The 19,904-nt window shown below is 53.0% G+C and overlaps 1 protein-coding gene across 1 annotated transcript in view; it reads left to right on the forward strand.

Annotated features, from left to right (window-relative positions):
- The first annotated feature begins 2,059 nt into the window (after positions 1-2,059).
- SIM2 (SIM bHLH transcription factor 2) overlaps positions 2,060-19,904 on the forward strand; it is a 51,550-nt gene continuing 33,705 nt past the window's right edge. Inside the window, exons 1-3 of the mRNA XM_046001518.1 lie at positions 2,060-2,735; positions 11,441-11,523; positions 14,592-14,681. Of these exons, the coding sequence (XP_045857474.1) occupies positions 2,561-2,735; positions 11,441-11,523; positions 14,592-14,681 (348 nt within the window). The 5' untranslated portion in view covers positions 2,060-2,560. The remainder of the gene's footprint in view (positions 2,736-11,440; positions 11,524-14,591; positions 14,682-19,904) is intronic.

Here is a 19,904-nt window from a genome sequence, read left to right on the forward strand (position 1 = left end):
TCCTCCCGAAGCCAGGAAAGTGCCGCAGCACTCTCAGAGGCGGCCGTCGCAGCCCGCGGCGGGGCCCAGCCCGCATTCCCTTCTTCTTGGAGCTCTTTCTCCGGGTAGCCGGGAGACAACTGTCTGCGGAGGCAGGCGCGAGATTCCGGGCAGGGAAGAGGGCCCTGCGCCCTGCGTTTGGGTACTGCGTACCCTCACCTCTCGCGCGCCGTCCAGACCCTTCTGAACGCACCGCTGGAAACAGGAAAGTGCTCCTAGACCCAAAACCCCAAAGGAAAGTGCTGCGCTTGGCATGGGGTGGGGGTGGGGGTGGGGGTGGGGGGGTCCACCAACTCCGAAACTCGCGCTGCTCGGGGATTTCCGAGCACCAGCCCCGGGAGCCAAGGCCACCTCTGTGGGTTCCGCGGGACGCGGGGCTGCCGGCTGGGGGTTAAGCCGGAGTCTGCGCACACGGTCTCGCCCACCGAGGGAGCTAAGCCGCCTCCAACGCTGTCGAACTTGGCACCCTTCAAAGGGATCCCAGGAAAGGTCAGGAGCGCCCGCAGCAGAATTGGTGGTCCGTTTCTCGGCCCCCCAGGCTTGAGGGAAGGAGGTGGGTCCCGGGTCAGCGAGAGCGCGGAACAGCAGCACCCGGCTGGGAGGGAAAGAGGGGGCCGCTGGAACGGAGATCGTGGAGCGGAGCACCGCAGCCCCCGCGTCTCTCCCCCCTGAGCCAGCCTCAAAATCGGGCGCGCCACAGTCGTACAGTCTGTGCCACTCGGCCGAGGTACCCGCAAGACCCCGTGCCCTGAGTCCACCACAGCTGCCCTCTGACCTCACGCGTGGAGGAAGCCAGCGTCCTCCTAGCGCGCACGTCCGCACGATGGCCGTAGTTTTCCAACTGCTACGAGGGTGTGAGAGTCGGTACGACCGTGGGGATTGGAGGAGAGCCGTCCCGGGGGTGGCGTGAGAGTGGCTACCAGGACTCGCGGCCCAGTGTGGACCCGAGGGAAAAGCACCAGGACGCCCTATAGCTGTGTCCCCAAGGGCGCCTCCCTATTCCAGGTGCCTCCTGGCCCGCCTCCTGGGGCCCTACCAATGCTCACTGCATTACTCCCGCTCGGCCACCCCCGGCCCTGCAGAACCCGCCCCAGCCGCGATTCCCCGCAATTCCGGCAGCACCGAGTCCGGCTGCGGGAGAGGGAACTGTTGGACCCTGTGCCCGCCGACGCCCTGGGCGAGGCCTGGCCTCGAGGCTTGGCTCCCCGGCCCCCTCCTTTCGTCCCGCCCGCGTATCCCCGCGGCCTGCAGCCCCTCCGCGAAGGCGCCGATTTCTTCGGCTCCGGTGTTTCCAGGAGAGAAAGGGCCGGAGGGGCAGAAGGGGCAGAGGCTCTCTCCCGCCCTTTCCTGAGGGAGGGGGTCTTCCCTTCGGGCCCCCCCCACTTTCTGCCCTCGGACCTGCAAAGTGGGGAAGGAAGGGCGCGGGCCGGCGCGAGGCTCGGAGGACTGAGTCCTCCCTGGAACGGCACATGCCGGCGGGTCAAGCCGCCTCCCTTCGGCCTCGCGCGCCCAGGACTTGTCCGGGAGCCACCCGGAGGCTTGGGCATCCTTCCCTCCCTTCCGTCCCTCCTCCGCTCCTCCCCACCGCCCGTCCCAGCGCCCAGATCCCGCGACCCGCTGGCGGGAGCTGGTCCCCAGGGCGCGCCGTGTGCACTTACCGAGACTTCCTCGAGGCCGGGAGCGCGCGGGCCTCTCCGGGGAGAGTCCCTGGAGGCCGGACGCGGAGGCGCGCCTGTGACTCCCCGGCCGCGGCGGGGTCGGGAGCCGAGATTCGCCGCCCCCGCCCCCGCCACGGTCCCTCCCCCCTCCCCGCCCCCCCCTCCCCGGGCCGCGGCGGCCGAGTGCTCCGCCCGAAGGCGGGTCCGCCATAAACAAATGCGGCTCGGTCGCACGTGGACCGCGGAGCTGCTGCGACTCGCGACAGATCGGGGGCTTCGGGCGCCGCGTCTCCAGGCAGAGGGAACCGCCAGGGAGGGCAGGAGAGCGCGCCCGGGCCCGGCCCCAGCCGCCTCCGCCCCAGCTCCCCTCCGCTCCCCTCCCGCTCCATGGCTCCGCGGCCGCCGCCGCCGCCTTTGCCGCCCTCCAGCCCGCAGGGGCCTCGCGGCAGCGGGTACGCACACTCCGTCAAAGACTAAGCGGCTCCGCTGCCTCCTCGCTGGCTCCTCTCCGCTTCCTAAGGAAAGCCGAGACGCGAGAGGCGGGAGGGAGAAGGGAAGAGTGAGCAGAAGCGAGCGGAAGGTCGGGCTCTGGGCACCGCGGGACAGCACAGCCCGGAGGAGGCTGCGCCCGGGGCGGCGGGCAGAGCGCGCAGCGGCGCCGCCGGGTTGCGCCGAGCTCCGGGGCCCGGCGGCTGCGGAGAGGCGACTCGGTGCCCCGGGCCTCCCCGCGCACCTGCCCCGGGCGGTGCCCCGGACTCACCTGGTCCCCGGAGTTCCGTTCCCCATCCCCGCCGCTGCAGCCGGAGCGGGGCTCCGCGGGCCTGGAGCGCAGCCGGGTCTAATATGCCCGGAGCCGAGGCGCGATGAAGGAGAAGTCCAAGAATGCGGCCAAGACCAGGAGAGAGAAGGAAAATGGCGAGTTTTATGAGCTGGCCAAGCTGCTCCCGCTGCCGTCGGCCATCACCTCGCAGCTGGACAAGGCTTCTATCATCCGACTCACCACCAGCTACTTGAAGATGCGGGCCGTCTTCCCCGAAGGTGAGGCCGCAGGTGGGCGGCCGAGAGCCTCGGCCCAAGCGGGGAGCTGGAGCTGGATTGAAGCGCCAGTGCCGGGGAGTCTTAGGGAGGCCGCGCCGGGAGCTTCGGCTCCTGTTGGAGAGAGGAGCCAGGGTCTTGGCGTCGTGGGGACTAGACCGTCTTCTGGCCCAAGTGTGGACCCCGCGAATCAGGAATTGTTTTGTCATCATGCTGGTCCGTTCTGTTTCCTTCCCCTCTTTTCTTTTCTCGTGTTTCTTTTCTCTTTCCTTTGCTTTCCTTTTCGTTTTTCTTTCTTCATTTCTTTAACTCCCCCCCTTTTATTTTTTCCTTCTTTCATTCCTATCTTTTTTTCTGCGGAGGGGACACGTGTGCCCCCCAGCCAGAGGTGAGATGGGCTTGCTGCCCTGGCCTGGGAGAGAGTGGAGTGCACCGGGAGGCCCAGGCCCTGAAGGCCCTTTGGGGCCCGGGCCTCGGATTTGGGCCTCTCCGCCAGACTCTTCTTTGCTCCCTTGGGGCTGGGCGGGGCAGGTCAGGGTAGGAGAGACCGAAAGTAGGTGAGCAGAAACCTTCAGGAGAAAGGACTAGTATGAAAATGGCAGGCAGGCCGGCCAGAGCATGGTCTTCTTTCCCTGATCGGAATTATAAACCAGAGGGGCAGGTGCCACGGGGAGCAAGGGTCACCAGGATCCATGGGTCCCGCTGCGGTGGTAAGTAATGGCGTGCTGGCCAGCATTCCCTGCTAGCACATGGCCTGCAGGGAACTGTGGCTGCCAGGCTGGGCACTTCTGAGCAACGGGGCTGGGGATGCCTGGTCACCGCAGCGCTCCTTTTGGTGTCCGGGTGTTTCTGAACCAATCACTTTTCAGCGTCTGTCCCCAGCCAGGGTGGCCGCAGCCTGGCCCGCGAGATTCTGACACTACGCTCTGAGGCGGCCAAGGCTTCTGGGGCCGCGGAGCCACTGGAGCCGTGTGGAGCTCCAGAAGCCGATGGGGGAGTAGAAACAACTTCATCTGCGGGACACCGGACAGTGGCTACACCGTAGGGACAAGTGTCCTTTGGATGTAGGGTGCCTCCATTAAGCGGTGCCTGGTCAGGCCATCGACCAGAAGTCAGTAAGCTTGACCTTTGCGTTGGTTGCTTCTTAAGCATGTTAGAAGTAATTGGCTCTGGGTTGGAGCTGCGTTTCACGGTGCCCCCCGGGTGGAGCTCAAAGGGCCGGTTACGCTGCTTGACCTGCAGCCCTGCATCTCACCTGGCCAGAGAATTTAGGGGGGCCCCTCCCCAGAAGCAACTGGTAGCCTGGCTTAGCCTTTGCCTCCCAGCTGGGCCATGCAACCTCTAGCGCTTTCCTCTCTGGTGCGGGAGTCTGTGACCTGAACCTCCACCCCAGCCTCACACCCTTTCTTTCCTCTTCCAACCCCAGTATAAAGTCGTGTCCCACTCCAGCCCCTCCTACTGGAAGTTACCAAGCAGATGGTCGCTATTAGTGTGCCCAAGGGTGACCCCTTTACCAGAGAAGTAAAAAATTAAAATTAGAAGAGAATTGGCTTTTATGAGAGCTGAATCTCCTTCCCAGTCGGGAAGGAGTGGTGGTGAGCCAGTTTTTGTTTTTCTTTCTTTCTTTTTAAATTTTACCTATTCCCCCCCCCCAAAGTGAGTTGTTTCTTAATTTGCATGCCGCAAGCAGGTGGGGAACCAGGACAGGACCCTGGCTTCCTCTCACGTCCCTACTGGAAATAAACACATTAGAAGCCAGAATTGGGATATTAAATGATTTGTTACCAATGATTTCCAGTAAGCCAGAAATTACAAAGGGAGGCCTGGAGAAAGAGGGCTAATTGTAAGCCATTTATTGTTTGGAGAATTTCCAGGAAAGCCTGCTAAAAATTGAGAAGTGATGGGTACAGCGTAGGTTTTAAAAATTGGAGCTGGGTGCTCTAACTCTGAGAAGTGAGTCTCCACAGCCTTTGAGCCCAGAATTACTTGGCCCTGCGCCCTTTGCAGAGGTGGGCTTGCAGAGGTGGTCCAGAGCTCGATCGCCAGGCCCTTTTGCTTTGTTGGGTAGTGGTCTGGTTGAGGGGCGACCTGTATGCCTCCTGGGGGTGACGATCACAGTTGGAACTCAGGGTGGAGTGGGGGTCCAGGACTCCTCACTTCATTCAGAGGCCTGGGGCATGCAGCTCTGGGTGGGCGGCACTGCTCCCCTCAAGTCAGTCTGGGGCGCAGAGTTGTAAAGCTGGGTGCCTGGGCGGTGAAAGAGGCGTTTAGAGAGACCTCAATTATGCAAAGTAACTCGCTCACCAGTCCGGTAGCTCCGAAGGGCGGCGAGAGGAAACCGCGCTGTAATTGATTTAGCCTCAGGTCTCGAGCCTGGGTGTGCGCCGGGGGAATGGAAGAGGGCCTGGCGGACGCTCGGGGATCCGGGCGTCAGCTTCCGGGAGGTTTATGGCCAACGCAGGCTTGCGCGGCAGCGGGGGACCTCCCGGATCTGCTCCGTCGGACTCTCGGCTGCGGACTGAGAGATGCCGAGTGAAACCGGTATCTCGGGCTTGGTCTCGCCGATCCATAGTGACGGAGCAAGAGGGATGCGTGGGGGAAGAAGGGTCTAGAGGCCAAGTTAGGACTTCGGGGGCCAGAAGATGAGTAGCACAGTCGGAAGGAACCACAGGCATCGCGGACTAAGCCTCCCGGCGGAGAGGAAATTGAGGCCAGAGAAGGATGGGCCTTTTCCAGGGTCCCACAGCAAGGGCAAGAGGAAGCGGTCACTGTGCGGGGAGGCCGCTGGCCATGGGTCCTTTCATCTTGAGACCACCTGGGCCAGAGGAAAGATAGAGGAGCTCTGAGGAGTCCCGCACAGGGGCAGAAAGAGGCCAAGGTGGACACTCCCCATGGAGGTCAGACTGCAAGCTTGGGGGTGCTGACAACTTGCACAGCCTGTTCCCAGCTAAGCTGCCCCACCTAGACTTCCCGCTCCTTGTCTGTAAAATGGGCCCATTAAGAACTCCATTGCTGTGCAAGTTTCCTGGAATTAAGTGTGAGGAATCAGGCAGTGAAGGGGGAAATCGAAGGTGTTCTTACTCCACTCACTTTGTCCTGGGAGTGCACGCTGTTTCCTGAGCCAGGCATGGCTTAGATGGCAGGGCGCCCCGTCTTCTGTGCACCTCTGGGACTCACCGTGTGCAGTTGGAAGGCTGCTATTTTCTGCTCCCCCCAATAGCTAAAAAATGGGAGGTAGACAGGGAAGAGGACAGGCTGGCTTTGGAAGCGTACTCAGAATTGAAAACTCAGTGCGTTCGCTGGTGGCTGGAAAGGCCTCGGGCACTCAGGGCTCAGGGAAGGGCCGGGGCCACGATTTGCCTGCTGTCTTGGCGCTGTGATCTTCCCTTCAGGAGAGGGGCTCTTTGGAAGCACAGAGGCACCGGGTGGGAGAAAGCTGCTGCTCTCTGGCCATAGCTGCATGGTGACGTGCCATGCAGGACACAGGACGAGTTCCTCCCTCTGGTGATGTACGCTCAGCCTCAGGACACTGGAGTCAGAGCCCCAAGAACTCCAAGGCCCATCCAGTTGCTTAGGCTTCTTCCTAGGAGCCAGGACTCAGGATTCAGATTTGACTCCCAGCAGTGGGGTAGAGGGTGGTGTCTCTTTTGGACCCTTGCACACAGACAGCTGACAGGAGGGACTGGCCTGTGGTTCCAGCTGAGGAATGGAGCTGGAAACTGAGGCTGACTCCCCCCACCCCAGGAGAACACAGCCGCTCCCCCCCCCCTTTTCCCAGACCAGAAAACTCCGGACAGGTGGAGAGGGAGGGAGAGCAGGGGAAGGGAGTGCAGGGGAAGGGAGTAGTCCTCACACAAAAATAATGGGAATTTGGGGCCGGAATCAATCCAGCGGTGGAATTCGTCTGGGTTTAGAGTCAGGCAGACGGCTAGAAATTGTTGTCCGGAATGGAAACGCTTTGATTTAGAGGGTTGGGTGAGAAGAAAACCGCCCTCAACCTAAACAGATCCGAGCCCTTTCTCTACCGAAGCCCGAAATAATGTCGATTTTAAAAAGAAAACAAGCGAACTTTATTATTTTTAATAAAGTGGCGCTCGACAGCCACATTGGGAGAGCTCCCAGTCCCCGAGCAGGAAGCTGTGAGCTGCGGGCAGCGGCGAAGGGAACTCTGGGGTGCAGGGGGCCCCTGGCCATTGGAGGCGGGAACCAGAGCGCGCTCCAGCCGCGGAATCAGCCCGGGCGGCCAGAACCCGGGCCGCGGCCGGGGCGCTCGGAGGGGCGGGCGGAAAGCCGCTCGGGGCGGTGCCGGGCCTCCCGCGCTCCTCCGTGCGGGCCGCGGCCGGGCCTCCGTCCCAACCCCCGAGGTCTGGGCGTTGGGCGCTGGGGGCCCGGGCCTTGCTTGCGTCTGTTGTCTGAGCACGTACTCTGGCCGGCGGCCAGGCGAGGCCAGGCTGGAAGCCCCCTCCCTTCCCCGCCCCGCGGGCCGGGCGAGGCCTTCTTGGAGCGTCCCCACGACCCCGCTTCACAGCCCGCTCCCCGCCCGCCGTGCGCCGTGGGTTTGGAAAAAGGCCCAAAGGCCGGGCTTCTCGGGGACCCCGGACAGAACGAAGCATTCCGAGGAGGCCGGACGCTGAAGTGCTCGGAGGAGCCCCACAACCGTGACCGTGTACGGGGCCCTGCAGTCGGGCGAGGAAGGGGCGCCAGCCACGGGCTCCCCCGGCATGGGAGGCGGCAGCGCGACCCCCGGCTCCCGCGTTCCGACCTCGCCCGGGCGCGCTATGCCCCGTAGCCCCGGGCCGAGCCCCTGAGCCGGCCGCCTCGCTCCGGAAACCCGGTTGCAAATACCCGCGGGGCGACCGGCAACCCACGCCCGCGCCCCTGGCGTAGGGGGTGTCGCGGTAGAGAAGCCGAGCTGCCGCCTGCAGTCCCCGCCTCAGCCCTGCGCGCACCCTTCTCGACTTCGCAGTAGTCTGCGGTCAGCCAGTGTGACCTTGTGTCCTCAGATGGCCCACGATTTTCAAGAGGCCACACTCCCCGATAACACCCTTCCTTCCCCCGCAAGGGCCTAGTAATTTGGGGGACGGGAGGAGGGGGAGAGGGCCGGAGGCAGGGAAGGAGTGGGAAGGCAAGAGAAGGCTGGACCAATGTGGTGGCTGCGCCGCCGCCTTCCAGGGGACCCAACGCATTGCTCAACACCCTCTGGTTTCCTGCGTTTAATCCTACCAACCCTCCATCACTTGAGAGTCTAGAAATACATGTTAGAGGTCAGGGCGCTTGCTGGAGATCAGATCCTCCAGACTGGCCCAACTGGGGAGTGGGGGCAGAAGGAAGTGAGATACCCCTGTGTACCCTGGGGGCTCCAGAAATGTCCTTCCTGGATTTTGGATTTTTCTCAATCTCATCCGATTTCCCATGGATGGGGTATGTGTGTGTGTGTGTGGGTGTGTGTGTGGGGGTGGTGGTGGCAGGGTTAGAAGATCCCCTATTAACCCCGTTTAGTTTTCACAAGATCCCTGTGAGGAGTGTTCTTGTCACCATGTCAGACACCCAAGGCTGCCTTCCAGAAACCGCTGTCCATCACGGGAGTTCTTATCAAACTCCAGACCCTTTCTCTGGGGCTGGACAGCAGGTGCTCAACAGTTGTTTGTTGACTGACTAACTGAGCACCCAGCGAGGAAGGACCACATTTAGATAGCTTTGGTGGCGGGAGAGTCTGGTGAAGTTTAAACAGTCAGTCAGTCAGCCAAGTAGACAAGTTTGCATGCTAAGGTGCGGGTACCCACAAATGGGGGAAAGAGAACTCCTGGCTCCCTTTCTCTGCTGCTGCAGTGGCTGACCTCCTCCCCCGGGACCTGGGCATCTGGATTCCCGGTAGCAGGGGAAACCTTTTGGTTTCCCAGCAAACCTTTTGGTAGGGGAACACAGGCCAGGTTTGGGATGCTCCTGGCCATCGGCCATCCGGCTGCGCCCCCACAGTCAGTGGAAGGTAGGCGTTCCCAGGATGTGGTGAGGCCACAGATGAGCTTGGAAGAGCTTAGCTCAGTCTCACCTGTCTCTCCTCATTTCTCAAACAAATAAAACCTTTTGTTAAGCCCAAATATGGGTCCCATGCCCAGCGCCTCACTTTTGGGGGGGTATATATGGCTTTACAAGTACCAAGACAGATTTTTGGTTCTAATTACAAACCTTACCTTATTTTGTCTCTGCGTTCAGCCCAAAGTAGATTTTTATGGGTGGAGTGTAAAGGTCTCACCCACATAGGTTTCTAATGAAAGCGCCGACAGCACCTTGCCGGGGGGGCTGAGATGGCTCGGGGACCAGATGCTTGAGGGGAAACCTAGCTGTGACCCCTGCCACTTCAGACTAGGCCCAGAAGGGGGATTCGGACCAAAGCTTTACCTGCAAAGCAGAGGTATTATAGGAAAAATTACAATGCTATAAGACAACGGGCTCTCTTGAAGTATCCAGGTGTTTGAATTATATGAAAAATCATCCTGTGTACTCAGGGCATGTAATTTTGCATGTAAGGCCAGAGCCTTCTTCCACAAGGCTTTTGGGAGAGCTGGGCAGGGCAAGCCTGGTTTGGGTCTGGACCCTTCCCAGAGGTACAGACTTCCCCAGGTCACCTGGCTATGGACACTGCAAGAAGCCTAATCTGGGAGTCCAAGTTCACTTTTCCCACTGAGCCAGGCAAGGCTGGTGTGATGCAAACCAGGGGAAGGACCCAGGAGTTGGGTAGAGGACAGGGCATGGTGGTCCATTTTCGGAAATCAGGATTCCTGGGTCTTTATTAAATTCTTTTTTCATTCAAGTCCCAGGGTTTTTAAATTTTGGTTCTTTCCATTTCTCCTTAATGGAGTAAACGTTGACCGCACCAAGCCATCCTGCCCAGATGGGGGCGGGGGGCGGGGGAAGACTTGCTGGTGAGAGCCAGAGGTGCCCTACTATGGTCACTGTGGTCATCGTTGGAAGTGAAATTGGGCAGACAGTGATTAACTGGGATTGAGAAGACACCTCTGTTCACATAGTGGTGGCTGAGGGGCTGCGATTTTGTCTGGGGGATCGGGATATGTGGAATTTAGTCACTTCCTTATGGATAAGGATAAGCTCCTAATTCCTACAGTTTAGGAGGAGAAATTAAAGGTCATCCCTTTTTTTTTTTCTGAACAGAGTTTGCAAGGAAGGATCTCCAAAACCTCTGGGGGGGAGGTGGGCTGGGCCCCCAGGTCCTCTGGGGCCAGGCAGCTCCTTCGTGCTTGGGGTGGAAGCCTCCAGAAGCCCAGAGTCCTGATACATGGGGACAGCATGGGGACAGCATGGGGAGACCCAGAGCATCCAAGCAGCACCTTTCCGGGCCACCCACTGGCCGCAGCCCTCTTTGGGGAGTTTTGTGGTCCGGGGAATGGTCCCCAAATTCATTCACTGAGACTAGTGGAGGTTCCCCACCCCGCCTGGCCTGCTCTGGCTTCGCCACCAGCACTTCCCGGGGCGCAGCGGGCACCAGTCTGGCGTGCAGTTCTGGGCGAAAGAGAGGAGAGCCAACCGACTTACCTGCAGCGGGACCCACAGCTCACCCCGCAGGGGTGGCAGCCACGGGGCGGGGCGGGGGACGGTGCACAAGTGGGCCTGGAGCCTGGGGCCGCCTTCTCCCCTGGAGGCATCGGGCAGGCTGAGGACAGCAATCCCCGGCCTTCTTCACCTCGCGCCTGGGCGGTGGCTCTAACTGGGCGGTTGCTGCTGAGGGTTCTCCCACCTGGAACTTAGTGCGGAACCCTTGCCCAGCTTTCCTGCTTTCTTCTGAATATGCAGAAGCAAGCCTAGGGCTTCTGGGGGTCAGAGCAATTGAGTCGGGAACACAGGGGAGGAGGCTTCTCTGAGCAGAGCCACCATTCCGCTGATGTGCCTCCTGAAACACTTGTGACCTTCAGGGAAGTGGTGGGGAGAAGGAGGTAGGAGGGTGGTTAAGAACTGGGGAACGCTAATTGTGTAGCAGCAGATCCCTTCCACTTATCCTCCTGTACCTACATGACTCCCACCGCCTTTGGCCCATTCCCCAGGAGGCCTTGGGTGCATTTGGAGCTCTCTCTCCGGAAGGCGGCAGGGAACCCGTTCCCGAGGTGCCTGCGAGGGCTGCGGAGTCCGAGGGGTTATGTGAGGTTTAAAAACAAAGCAAAACTTTTTTTTTTAATGCCAGAAAAGCTGCCTCCTGGCCAGCTAGGGCTTCTCGCCTGGGCCTGTCTTTTAGGAAAATGCAGTTGCCGGGGACACAGTAAAGGGAGGGAGTGAAGGAGGGTCCTTGGGGAAATATTTACAGGTCAAATCGATATCCCCGTTTGGCTTCGAGGATGGCCGATTTCAAAGCAGATTAGATTACTTTATGGCATTTCAAATAAAACGGTAATTTCAGAGCCGTGAGCACGTGGGCGACTCACGGGAGCGATGGTCCCCGCCAGCTCAGCGCCCGCTGGGGGCGTTGGGACCCAAGGCCTCGGCGGGAACATCACCTCTGGCCTTTTTTTCTCTTTAGTCCAGGGCAAAGGGGCGATGGCAAGAACACAGACGGCGGCCTGCGGGGCCCAGGGGGCGGCAGGGGGGACGCTTGGAATTCCCGCCGGCCAGGGCGCGCCGTGAGGAAGTTCCGCATGCTCTGCAGGGCGTGAGGGCCTCTGGATCGGCGCTGCGGTTTACCGATTTGCTTTATTCCCCAGGTTTAGGAGACGCTTGGGGACAGCCAAGCCGCGCCGGGCCCCTGGACAGCGTCGCCAAGGAGCTGGGATCGCACTTGCTTCAGGTAAAGCCTCTTTTGCTCGGGGAAGGAGCGCAGCCACCGCCTGAGGCGCTGATCCGCGCCGGGTGGGGGCCCCCTTCTGACTCTGCCCTCCCAGTCTCCTCGTCCTTCCCCAAGGACCCCCGGGTGGATCCCGAGGCCACTATCAGGCTGCAGAAGTCGTCAAGGCGAGAGCTTCTGGACCTCGAGGCAATTGGCTACCTCCCCACCCTCTGTCCATGCATGCTCTTTGGAGGTCGGGACTGGAGCGGACTCAGCCCAACCAGAGTAACCTCCGGTCAGCCCCACCCTGACCCCGCATCTCACCGTGTCCCAGCCCTAGTACTCTCTAGCTCAGGAGACCTAGACCTAAGGAATCCCGTGGGCGCGCCATTCTTTCCAACCTTACTTCCTTCAGCAAACTTTCATGGAGCGCTTGCTCTGTGCCAGACGCTCTGCCAGGCGCTTGAGCCAAAGAAGAAGTGATCCCGGTGCTCCGAGCCAGAGTGCGGCAGTCCTAAAGCCTTGGACAATTGTGCATGTTTGGAGGGGATGCAATTAAAGAAGAGATGGTATCTATAACAGAATATTAAGTTAGCATTTATTGAGAACTTACTACCGACCAGATTCTGTTTTAGATCTTCTTGAATCTGGGTGCGTCATCACCCACCTAGAGTAGGTTCTATTTTGAGCTCCATTGTCTGAAAGGAGGAAATTGAGGCACAGAGAGGTTAAGCAACTTGCCTGAAGTCACACAGCAAGTGCTGGAGCGTGGTTCAACCCAAGTCCTCCAGCTCTCGAGTGCTCCAGGTCAGGACCTGGTGAGGCCTCCGGGGTCACCTGGCTCAGGGAGGGACCCCTTGCTTGGTTTGTGGTCTGCTGCTTATAGCCCTCAGCTCGGAGCCATTTCGCCCTCCGTCGGTAAACCGCTCGTGGCCTGGGGTTTCCCCCGCAGGGTGTGCGGCTCTGGCCGGCAAGGCGTGCGCACGGCCCACCACTTCCAAGTCCGGGGCTGGCGCTAGGTGGGGACCGCAAAGCCTCTTGTCTCCGAATCTTTCAAATGCCCTTTACAGAGCCTCATCAACGGCCCGATTCATTCCCCCCGCCCGTCATTTGTCTCTGCCATCGAAAAATGCTTACCAAGAGCTCTTTTGCATTTCCTCCTTCTAGTTTGTGTTTTCTTTAAAAGAAAAAAAATGTTGGCGGCCGTACGCAGTGGCTTGGGTCAGCCAGTCAGCCAAGCGGGCCGCATTTCGAAAAAAGCGGATCTTTTCAAAACCCCTTTCCCCAAATGTCTAGTATGATTTTTTTTGTTTGTTTGTTTTTAATGCATGCTCGGGGCACGAGAAGATCCCGGGGAATATTTGAAACCTGAAGCTTTTGCAGCATAAAGCAAGCGACGTGGTGGCCAGGCGGGGAAATGGCGCTCTTGGAGTCCTTCCCGCGCCCTGCGCTCACCCCTTGCTCACTCCCAGCTCCGTGCGCCGCCGCCGGATTTCGCTGGTTTGATATTCCTGCAGACTAAAAGTGACTCTAACATCAGGGACAAGTGAGTGAGAACCTGGCGGGCATAGTCCTCACGCCTGGGTTCCTCCACCGTACATTTCTTTAACTCTGGAATGCTGTGCCGATGGGCGTGTTTACCGTTAATATACCTTCAAGCGAATTAGGTCATTTGAAGCTATGAAGACATACCCCAAATTTTCCATTAAGGACATTATTTTTTTAGCTACTGCTGGCAACTCTCGGAATTTAATTATGATAGTTTTCTTCTTTTTTTTCTCGCATGACTGTCAGATACCGTTTCAATATATGTATCTCTTTAACGATTTCGGAGTTGAGCAAGGGTGTAAAATGTGCCAAAACATTTATAACTGTAGAAATTGCCATATAGTTTATATTTCTGAAATGGAATTTGGTTGGGAAGGTATTTTGTAGCTGAGTTAGACAGGAGAAAGTAAGGCTTATAATCAAGATGTTGATTTCATCCTCCGTGTAGGTTAGGGTGTTGATAGTTTAGCTGGCAAAGGATTTTCACAGTAAAACTGTATTTGAGACACAGAATGTAAGGATATCTTTCCCGTTTCACTTCTACTACATTCTTTGTAGGCCCCCCTCCAAAGAGGGGGCAGATTTAGAAAAACCGAAGGTAATCTGGTTTCAATTACATGTTGTAAAAATAGAATTTGTGGCCAGAAATTAATTTGGAATATTTTTTATGGGAGCAGCGTTGTGGGGTGTATGGACCTCTCACCAACTTTATTGCTTTTCTTTGGTTCTGGATCTAAAATATGAATGGGTAAATAAAATAAAAATGCAGTTTCCTTTTTCAAAAATAATTTAGCCTTTTCATCCTTGCCACATATAAATATAATCATTACCCTTTTATTTGTCTTAATTAGCTCTTAAAATTTTACTTTATTTTTTTGAGGGCTAGCCAACTTAAGCAATATCATTTAGGTAGTCTTAATTTTTCAGAAATTGATACTTTTTCTCCTTGAATTTTGCAAAAGTTATTTGATCTCTTGCAAATTCTAAGTAGTTAATTCTGTAGACATAGTCTGTTAAAAATAACCGGGTAGTTTATTTTCAGGGGAGTGGTAGTGCTCGGAATTTATTATTCAAATGGTACTTAGGGGGTAACTAGAAAATTGTGGCAAATAAGTATATGTTCTGGTGGTATAAAGGACTGCCAATTATGACATAAAATGGTCTGTATAGTGGTGGGTTTCCCCCTAAGTACCATAGAACTCCGGATTTGCACTAAGTGCTAAAATAACCCTAAACAATAAAACTACTGCATTTAAACTGAGCACGTTAGGAGTTCTCCAGTGTTTTGCGTGATTTTTGTGATGTGGATGTAGGATTGTTTTTAAAGTGCTTTAAAAGCATTTGAGAGCCTGGCCCCAGGAATTAAACCTTCAGTGTTATAACCTGGAACCCTTCTTAGGGCCCTGGGCTCGTTTTGCATTTGACAAGTATGTATGGATGATAATATGGTATACCTTCCTCTACCTCAGTGACAGTACAATTATGAGGTTTCAGTGTACTGTGTAACTATCACCTCTTAACCGTGGCACTCTCTTTTACAGACTTTGGATGGATTTGTTTTCGTGGTAGCATCTGATGGCAAAATCATGTATATATCGGAAACAGCTTCTGTGCATTTGGGCTTGTCGCAGGTAGGTATTACCTGGTTTTAGCTACAACCAAAATATTAAAGCGAGCGTCGGCAGATCCCAGCCTGTAAATGATTCTGTTCAAGCGTCTGCTTTTGTGTGTGAAATAATCCAAAATTGCAAAATCATCTTCTTAGGCTCTCCCGCAGAGCTTTTCTTCATGTTGCATTTCCCAGTTTTACTTTCTTTTTTCCTTTGGGATTAATGAGCGGTGTATCCTTGCAACAGCCAGCTTTGTTCTGAGATTCTGTCTGATAGCCTGGACTCTGCCTATACAGTAACGGTCTGCTGCTAACAAGAGCTTCACAAAGGGAGATTTTTCAGTGCACGCTTGCCGGGCTGCACGTGGTCTTGGGAGTTGCCATGAAAGCGAGCGGAAAACTGATGTCGAACATGGATTTTCTGCAGACTGTGCTTTGGGGAGAGAGAGAGGGGGGGGTAGATTTATGAGTGTTCACATGGAATTCAGGGTAATTTTTCCTGAGTTTTTCCAGTTCAGTGGTCGTTTCAGTAAAGCATTTTATATGCTTGTGATAGAAACTCGTAAAACTCAGTTTACTACTGTTTTGCACAGCAAGGTCCTGTTTTCTCCAGAACATTTAAATATTACCGATTTTTCTGGAACTGTCTCCTAAAAAGGGGTTCATCCCGTCAAGGAAAGAGGTTCGCTCGGCTTTATCTATTCTGATCAAGCCAAAGGTCTTCAGGTTTTGGGAGTGGGGGGAATTCGGCTGCTGTCTGGGCTCCTCGGAAGGGAGGGAGGGGAGGAGTCCGGTGGTGGCCCTTCACATTTCTGATTTAACGAGCGCGGACTGAGGTTTTAAAATTCACATTTTAAAAAATACATCTAGAGATTAAATGCTTCTTTATATTGTGACTTATCAGAATGCTTTTTTTTTTTCATCATGACTGAAGACGCACTAGAATTAATTAGAGACAGGAAATGGGCTCCTGGGAGGCAGATGATTAATCTGTGTTACACCAGCCCCCTCTGTAGTTAAGCCAAAATAAAACACGTCAATTAACAGGGCTGGAATTTTTTCATGGAAAAACAAAATTCCCAATTTGGGAAACCTGCATCTGGTGTATTCCTTTTCTTTTTCTGCCAATGCGTTTTTTTAAACTTGCCATTCGTTTACAACCATCTCTTCTAATGTGGGTATATCCTTATCCATGCCCAAGGGGTTTCTGTGCCTCTATTTCTTATGTAAAGTCCTTTAAAGAGAATCTCATATTAAAATTATTTAGTGTTTCCTTTGCTTTTCCTCCCGTCTTCCTTTATTTTTTTTTCCCGTCTTCCTTTATGAGACCGGGTCTCCCAGCTAACATTTGCTAAGGCTTGGCTCTTACACTTCCATGACAGATGGTGTTAGTACACTAGTAGAAAGGGAAATACTGTTGAGAACATGAAGTATACTGTTTATATGTTTTTCAAGGTTGTTATGCTCTGAATTCCCACGATGCCCTATTTAGAATTATTTAAACCCCTTTAGTTGTAACCAGTCTGGTGTCTAATCCTCGTTCTATTTGTGGCTGAATGATTTTGAGCAGATTACTTGATTTTTCAATTGTAATTTATCGAACCTTTGGTTAGTCTTATAATAATGTCACAAAAAAGATAAAGCATCTCACCTCCTTTAAAAAGAACTGGACAAAGATAAAACAGGTACAGTCACTATTTTCAGATATTAAATTTAGATCTGAGCTCCCTAGCAGTCAAAGCAAAAAGGGAAATGCCCAGTTATATGTTTTCATTGTCTGGTAGGGCAGGTTCTTAGCCTCTCTGAACCATCACTTAAATAAGAAAATCCTGCCTGATTTTCTCTTTCAGGATTGTGGTAAGAACTACATCAAAGTGCCCACTTTATGTGTTTTATAAATAATAGGGAGCTATGCAAAACCCAGGTGTCCCCAGTTTCACTAGAAGTATACTTCCGGTAGCACAGAAGTTGCTTCGGATAGTGTCTTGTGGTGGGCCCATATTGGGGCTGGCTAGTCCTGTGGAATATTCTGGCTCATGAGAAGGCCCTGTGCACGTCCCAGGACTCCAGCTGACTCAGTCAGGCTACTCTGTCTAGCATCCTACAACTCTCTGTCATTTTCCTCTTTTTATGTGGGAAATGAAATTGACCATTTGTGAGCACAATAATTAAGAATGAACAAAATATTGTAGAGGTGACAAGTCTGCCTCCTGTTCCTGAGTGAATTCTACAAAGGGAAATCTAAGGAGAATCCCAATTAAAATTACATTTCCTTTTGGTCATAATGCAGCAATAATACCTGGTGTCCTCGTTTTGAAAGAGGAGGGAGTTCTACACTCCCATCGTTTTTCAAGAATGTCGTAGAGATGCCTTTTGTCTGTATGTTGCCGGCTGGGAGAAGTGTCAGTTTAAAAAAAGATAAACCAAACTGACTGTGTACAGCGACTGATTCCCCCCCGCCCCCACTCAGTCTCTTGGCAGGACTGTCTCACTATCAGTCTCCAGCTACAAAAACACTTTAATGCAGACACGAGCCCTCGTTTGTGTCTGGGGAGTGTTCCACGCTGAACTGTTTAAATAAGCAACAGCAAACCTTTCCTTCCAAGCTGCCTCCTGCTCACGATTAACTCTGCAGAAGGAAATCTAGGCTGAATCACGGTGTGTATTTTTTTCTGTCTTCTTTACTTAAATAGTAAAATGAAGTATTAAATAGGATGTCCAGAACTTCTCCCCTTAAAAAAATTTTCATACCTTTTAAATTATTTTTATTAGTAGTAAGAAGTCAGACAAATATGTCAAACATGAAAACTTTATTAAAATAGGCTTAAGGATTTTTTTTAAACCCTCAGAGATGAAAGTGTTAAGAAAATTCTATCCAGTAGGCCCAGTAAAACTTTAAAGAGATTTTCTGATGGAGAACGATAATACTAATACTTATATTTACATAGTGTCCGTCTGTGTTCCAAGAACTTTCAATTACTCTTAGTGACATTATCTCATTAAGTAACAATATCTTTCCCATGAATTCAGGGTTAAACTCTACGTTAGCAGCTCCTGGGGAAACTAAGCTCTTGGGTTTGTCACAGCTGTGTGATATTCACAACAAAGCGATTTTTTTTTAATCTGCACTACCTAAATAACTACCTGAATCATCTATTTGAGAGTATAAAAATCATTCTTTATGTGTGATAAGTCCGTCCTAATTCTCAAGGCCTTTTATTGAACTTTCTTTTTTTAAGATTTTATTTATTTATTTGACAGATCACAAGTAGGCAGAGAGGCAGGCAGAGAGATGGGGAGAGGGGAAACAGGCTCCCTACGGAGCAGAGAGCCCGATGAGGGGCTCGATCCCAGGACCCTGGGACCACGACCTGAGCTGAAGGCAGAGGCTTTTTAACCCACTGAGCCAGCCAGGCGCCTGTTTTATTGAACTTTTTAAAAACAAGTGTGGGAGTAACAAATCTGGCAGTGTTTATTATTTTTGCTTTTAAATGAGTAATCATGGTGATCCTCGCTGTCAGACTTCAGGACCAAAGCGTGAGAGAGAGAACCACAAAATGCAAGTTGTGTCCTCAGCTCCCAGTCCGAGTGTGGGGAAAGTCAGACTACAGGCTTGAAAATTCCCCCTGGTCTATGTGCGCACAAGGATACGTAATAATTCATGTAGCCAGATTTAGATCTGTTTGGAAGAGGTAGAGTTGGGGAAGCACTCTACCCACGCAATTTTACTAGGTGGTTAGTTCCATGGTTTTTGGTTGATGTAATTAACTGACTTATATTAGAAGAAGGAAAAAAATGCCCTGTATACCCGCTGTGTATTTCTGTAGACTCTTGGAAGCATCTCTGTGTTGAAATTTCTTCACCAGAGTCATGTACGTTACATAGCATCTAGGTGACTAATGTAAATTTTCAAATAACTGTAGATATGTGTGAAATGGCCATTTATGAGACCTGTAAAGGAAAATATAATATTGGAGATTGTGGCCGGAACCGCAGCCGTAAAAATAGCCATGGTATTGTTTGAGGCCATAAGACCTAATCCTTTCACTTTTGAAATAAAGAGAAAGGACAGCGTTTTATGTTTGTTGACATAACTTGAACTCTGAAATCCAAACCATCTTTTTTTTTTTTTTTAAAGATTTTATTTATTTACTTGACAGAAAGAGATCACAAGCAGGCAGAGAGGCAGGCAGAGAGAGAGAGAGAGGGAAGCAGGCCCCCTGTTGAGCAGAGAGCCCGACGCGGGGCTCGATCCCAGGACCCTGAGATCATGACCTAAGCCGAAGGCAGCGGCTTAACCCACTGAGCCACCCAGGCGCCCCCAAACCATCTTTTTTTTTTAATGCTTAATTTACCGTAGTCAGCAAAACACCCAAAGCAGAGTAATGTGTGTTTCCAGGGGTGACTTTCCCCTTCCGACCCAGAATATATCCGTTTAGTGCAGTATTTATCGTATGTAGTTTTCTTGGCAGGAAGGAAAGCTATTCAGCAAAACATAATAACGTTCTTAGTCGGAAAGCAATTCATTTTGTAGTTAGCAGGGTCTTACAAATACTAAACTATCACATTGAGGTTCCGTTTTAATCAGGTTGATGTATGAGACCTGGGGAGTTTTATAGCGACAACCATAATTTTTTTTTTTTTTTTGGTGAGGTAGTCACATTTCTTCCAACCATTCAAAAGCAGGAATAGATATGTAAATACAGGAAACACCATGTCAACCATAATTTTGAGTCAAGGTCAGCTCTGTTTTGTCATTCCAAAATTTGTTCTTCAAAAACATTTCCAGTTATGTGAAGACCGTTGTACTTCCTGGGCAGGCTTGGAGTTTATAATTGAAGCAAGGATTCAGAAAATCAAACCTCTTAAATCATGGACCTTCTCTGTCTTCTCTGTCCTCATTGTCCCAATGCATGTGGCGAGAACGGGGTCTTTGAGGACAGATGAAGCTACTTTGGGATTAAAACGCGAATCGAATCCTTGTAAGGACAGTTGCAAATGTTCCTGCGAGTACATAAATGTACTTTCTCTGAAGAGACATGGGGTACTTTTTTCTGATGAAGAACTTGGAGCAAACCAGAATGCTCATTTTTTTTCCCCTAAAAACGTGGGTAAGGGAGAAATGATAGGCCCACACACAAAAAATTCTCTTTCGTTATTTTTTCATTTAAAAAAAATAAGCCATTGAAATTGTGAATCAATTTTTTTTTAAAAAAACTCCCTTATTGATTAGCCTCTGTCGCGC

The sequence above is a fragment of the Meles meles genome, chromosome 4, assembly GCF_922984935.1.
Source record: "Meles meles chromosome 4, mMelMel3.1 paternal haplotype, whole genome shotgun sequence".
Classification (NCBI taxonomy): Eukaryota; Metazoa; Chordata; class Mammalia; order Carnivora; family Mustelidae; genus Meles; species Meles meles.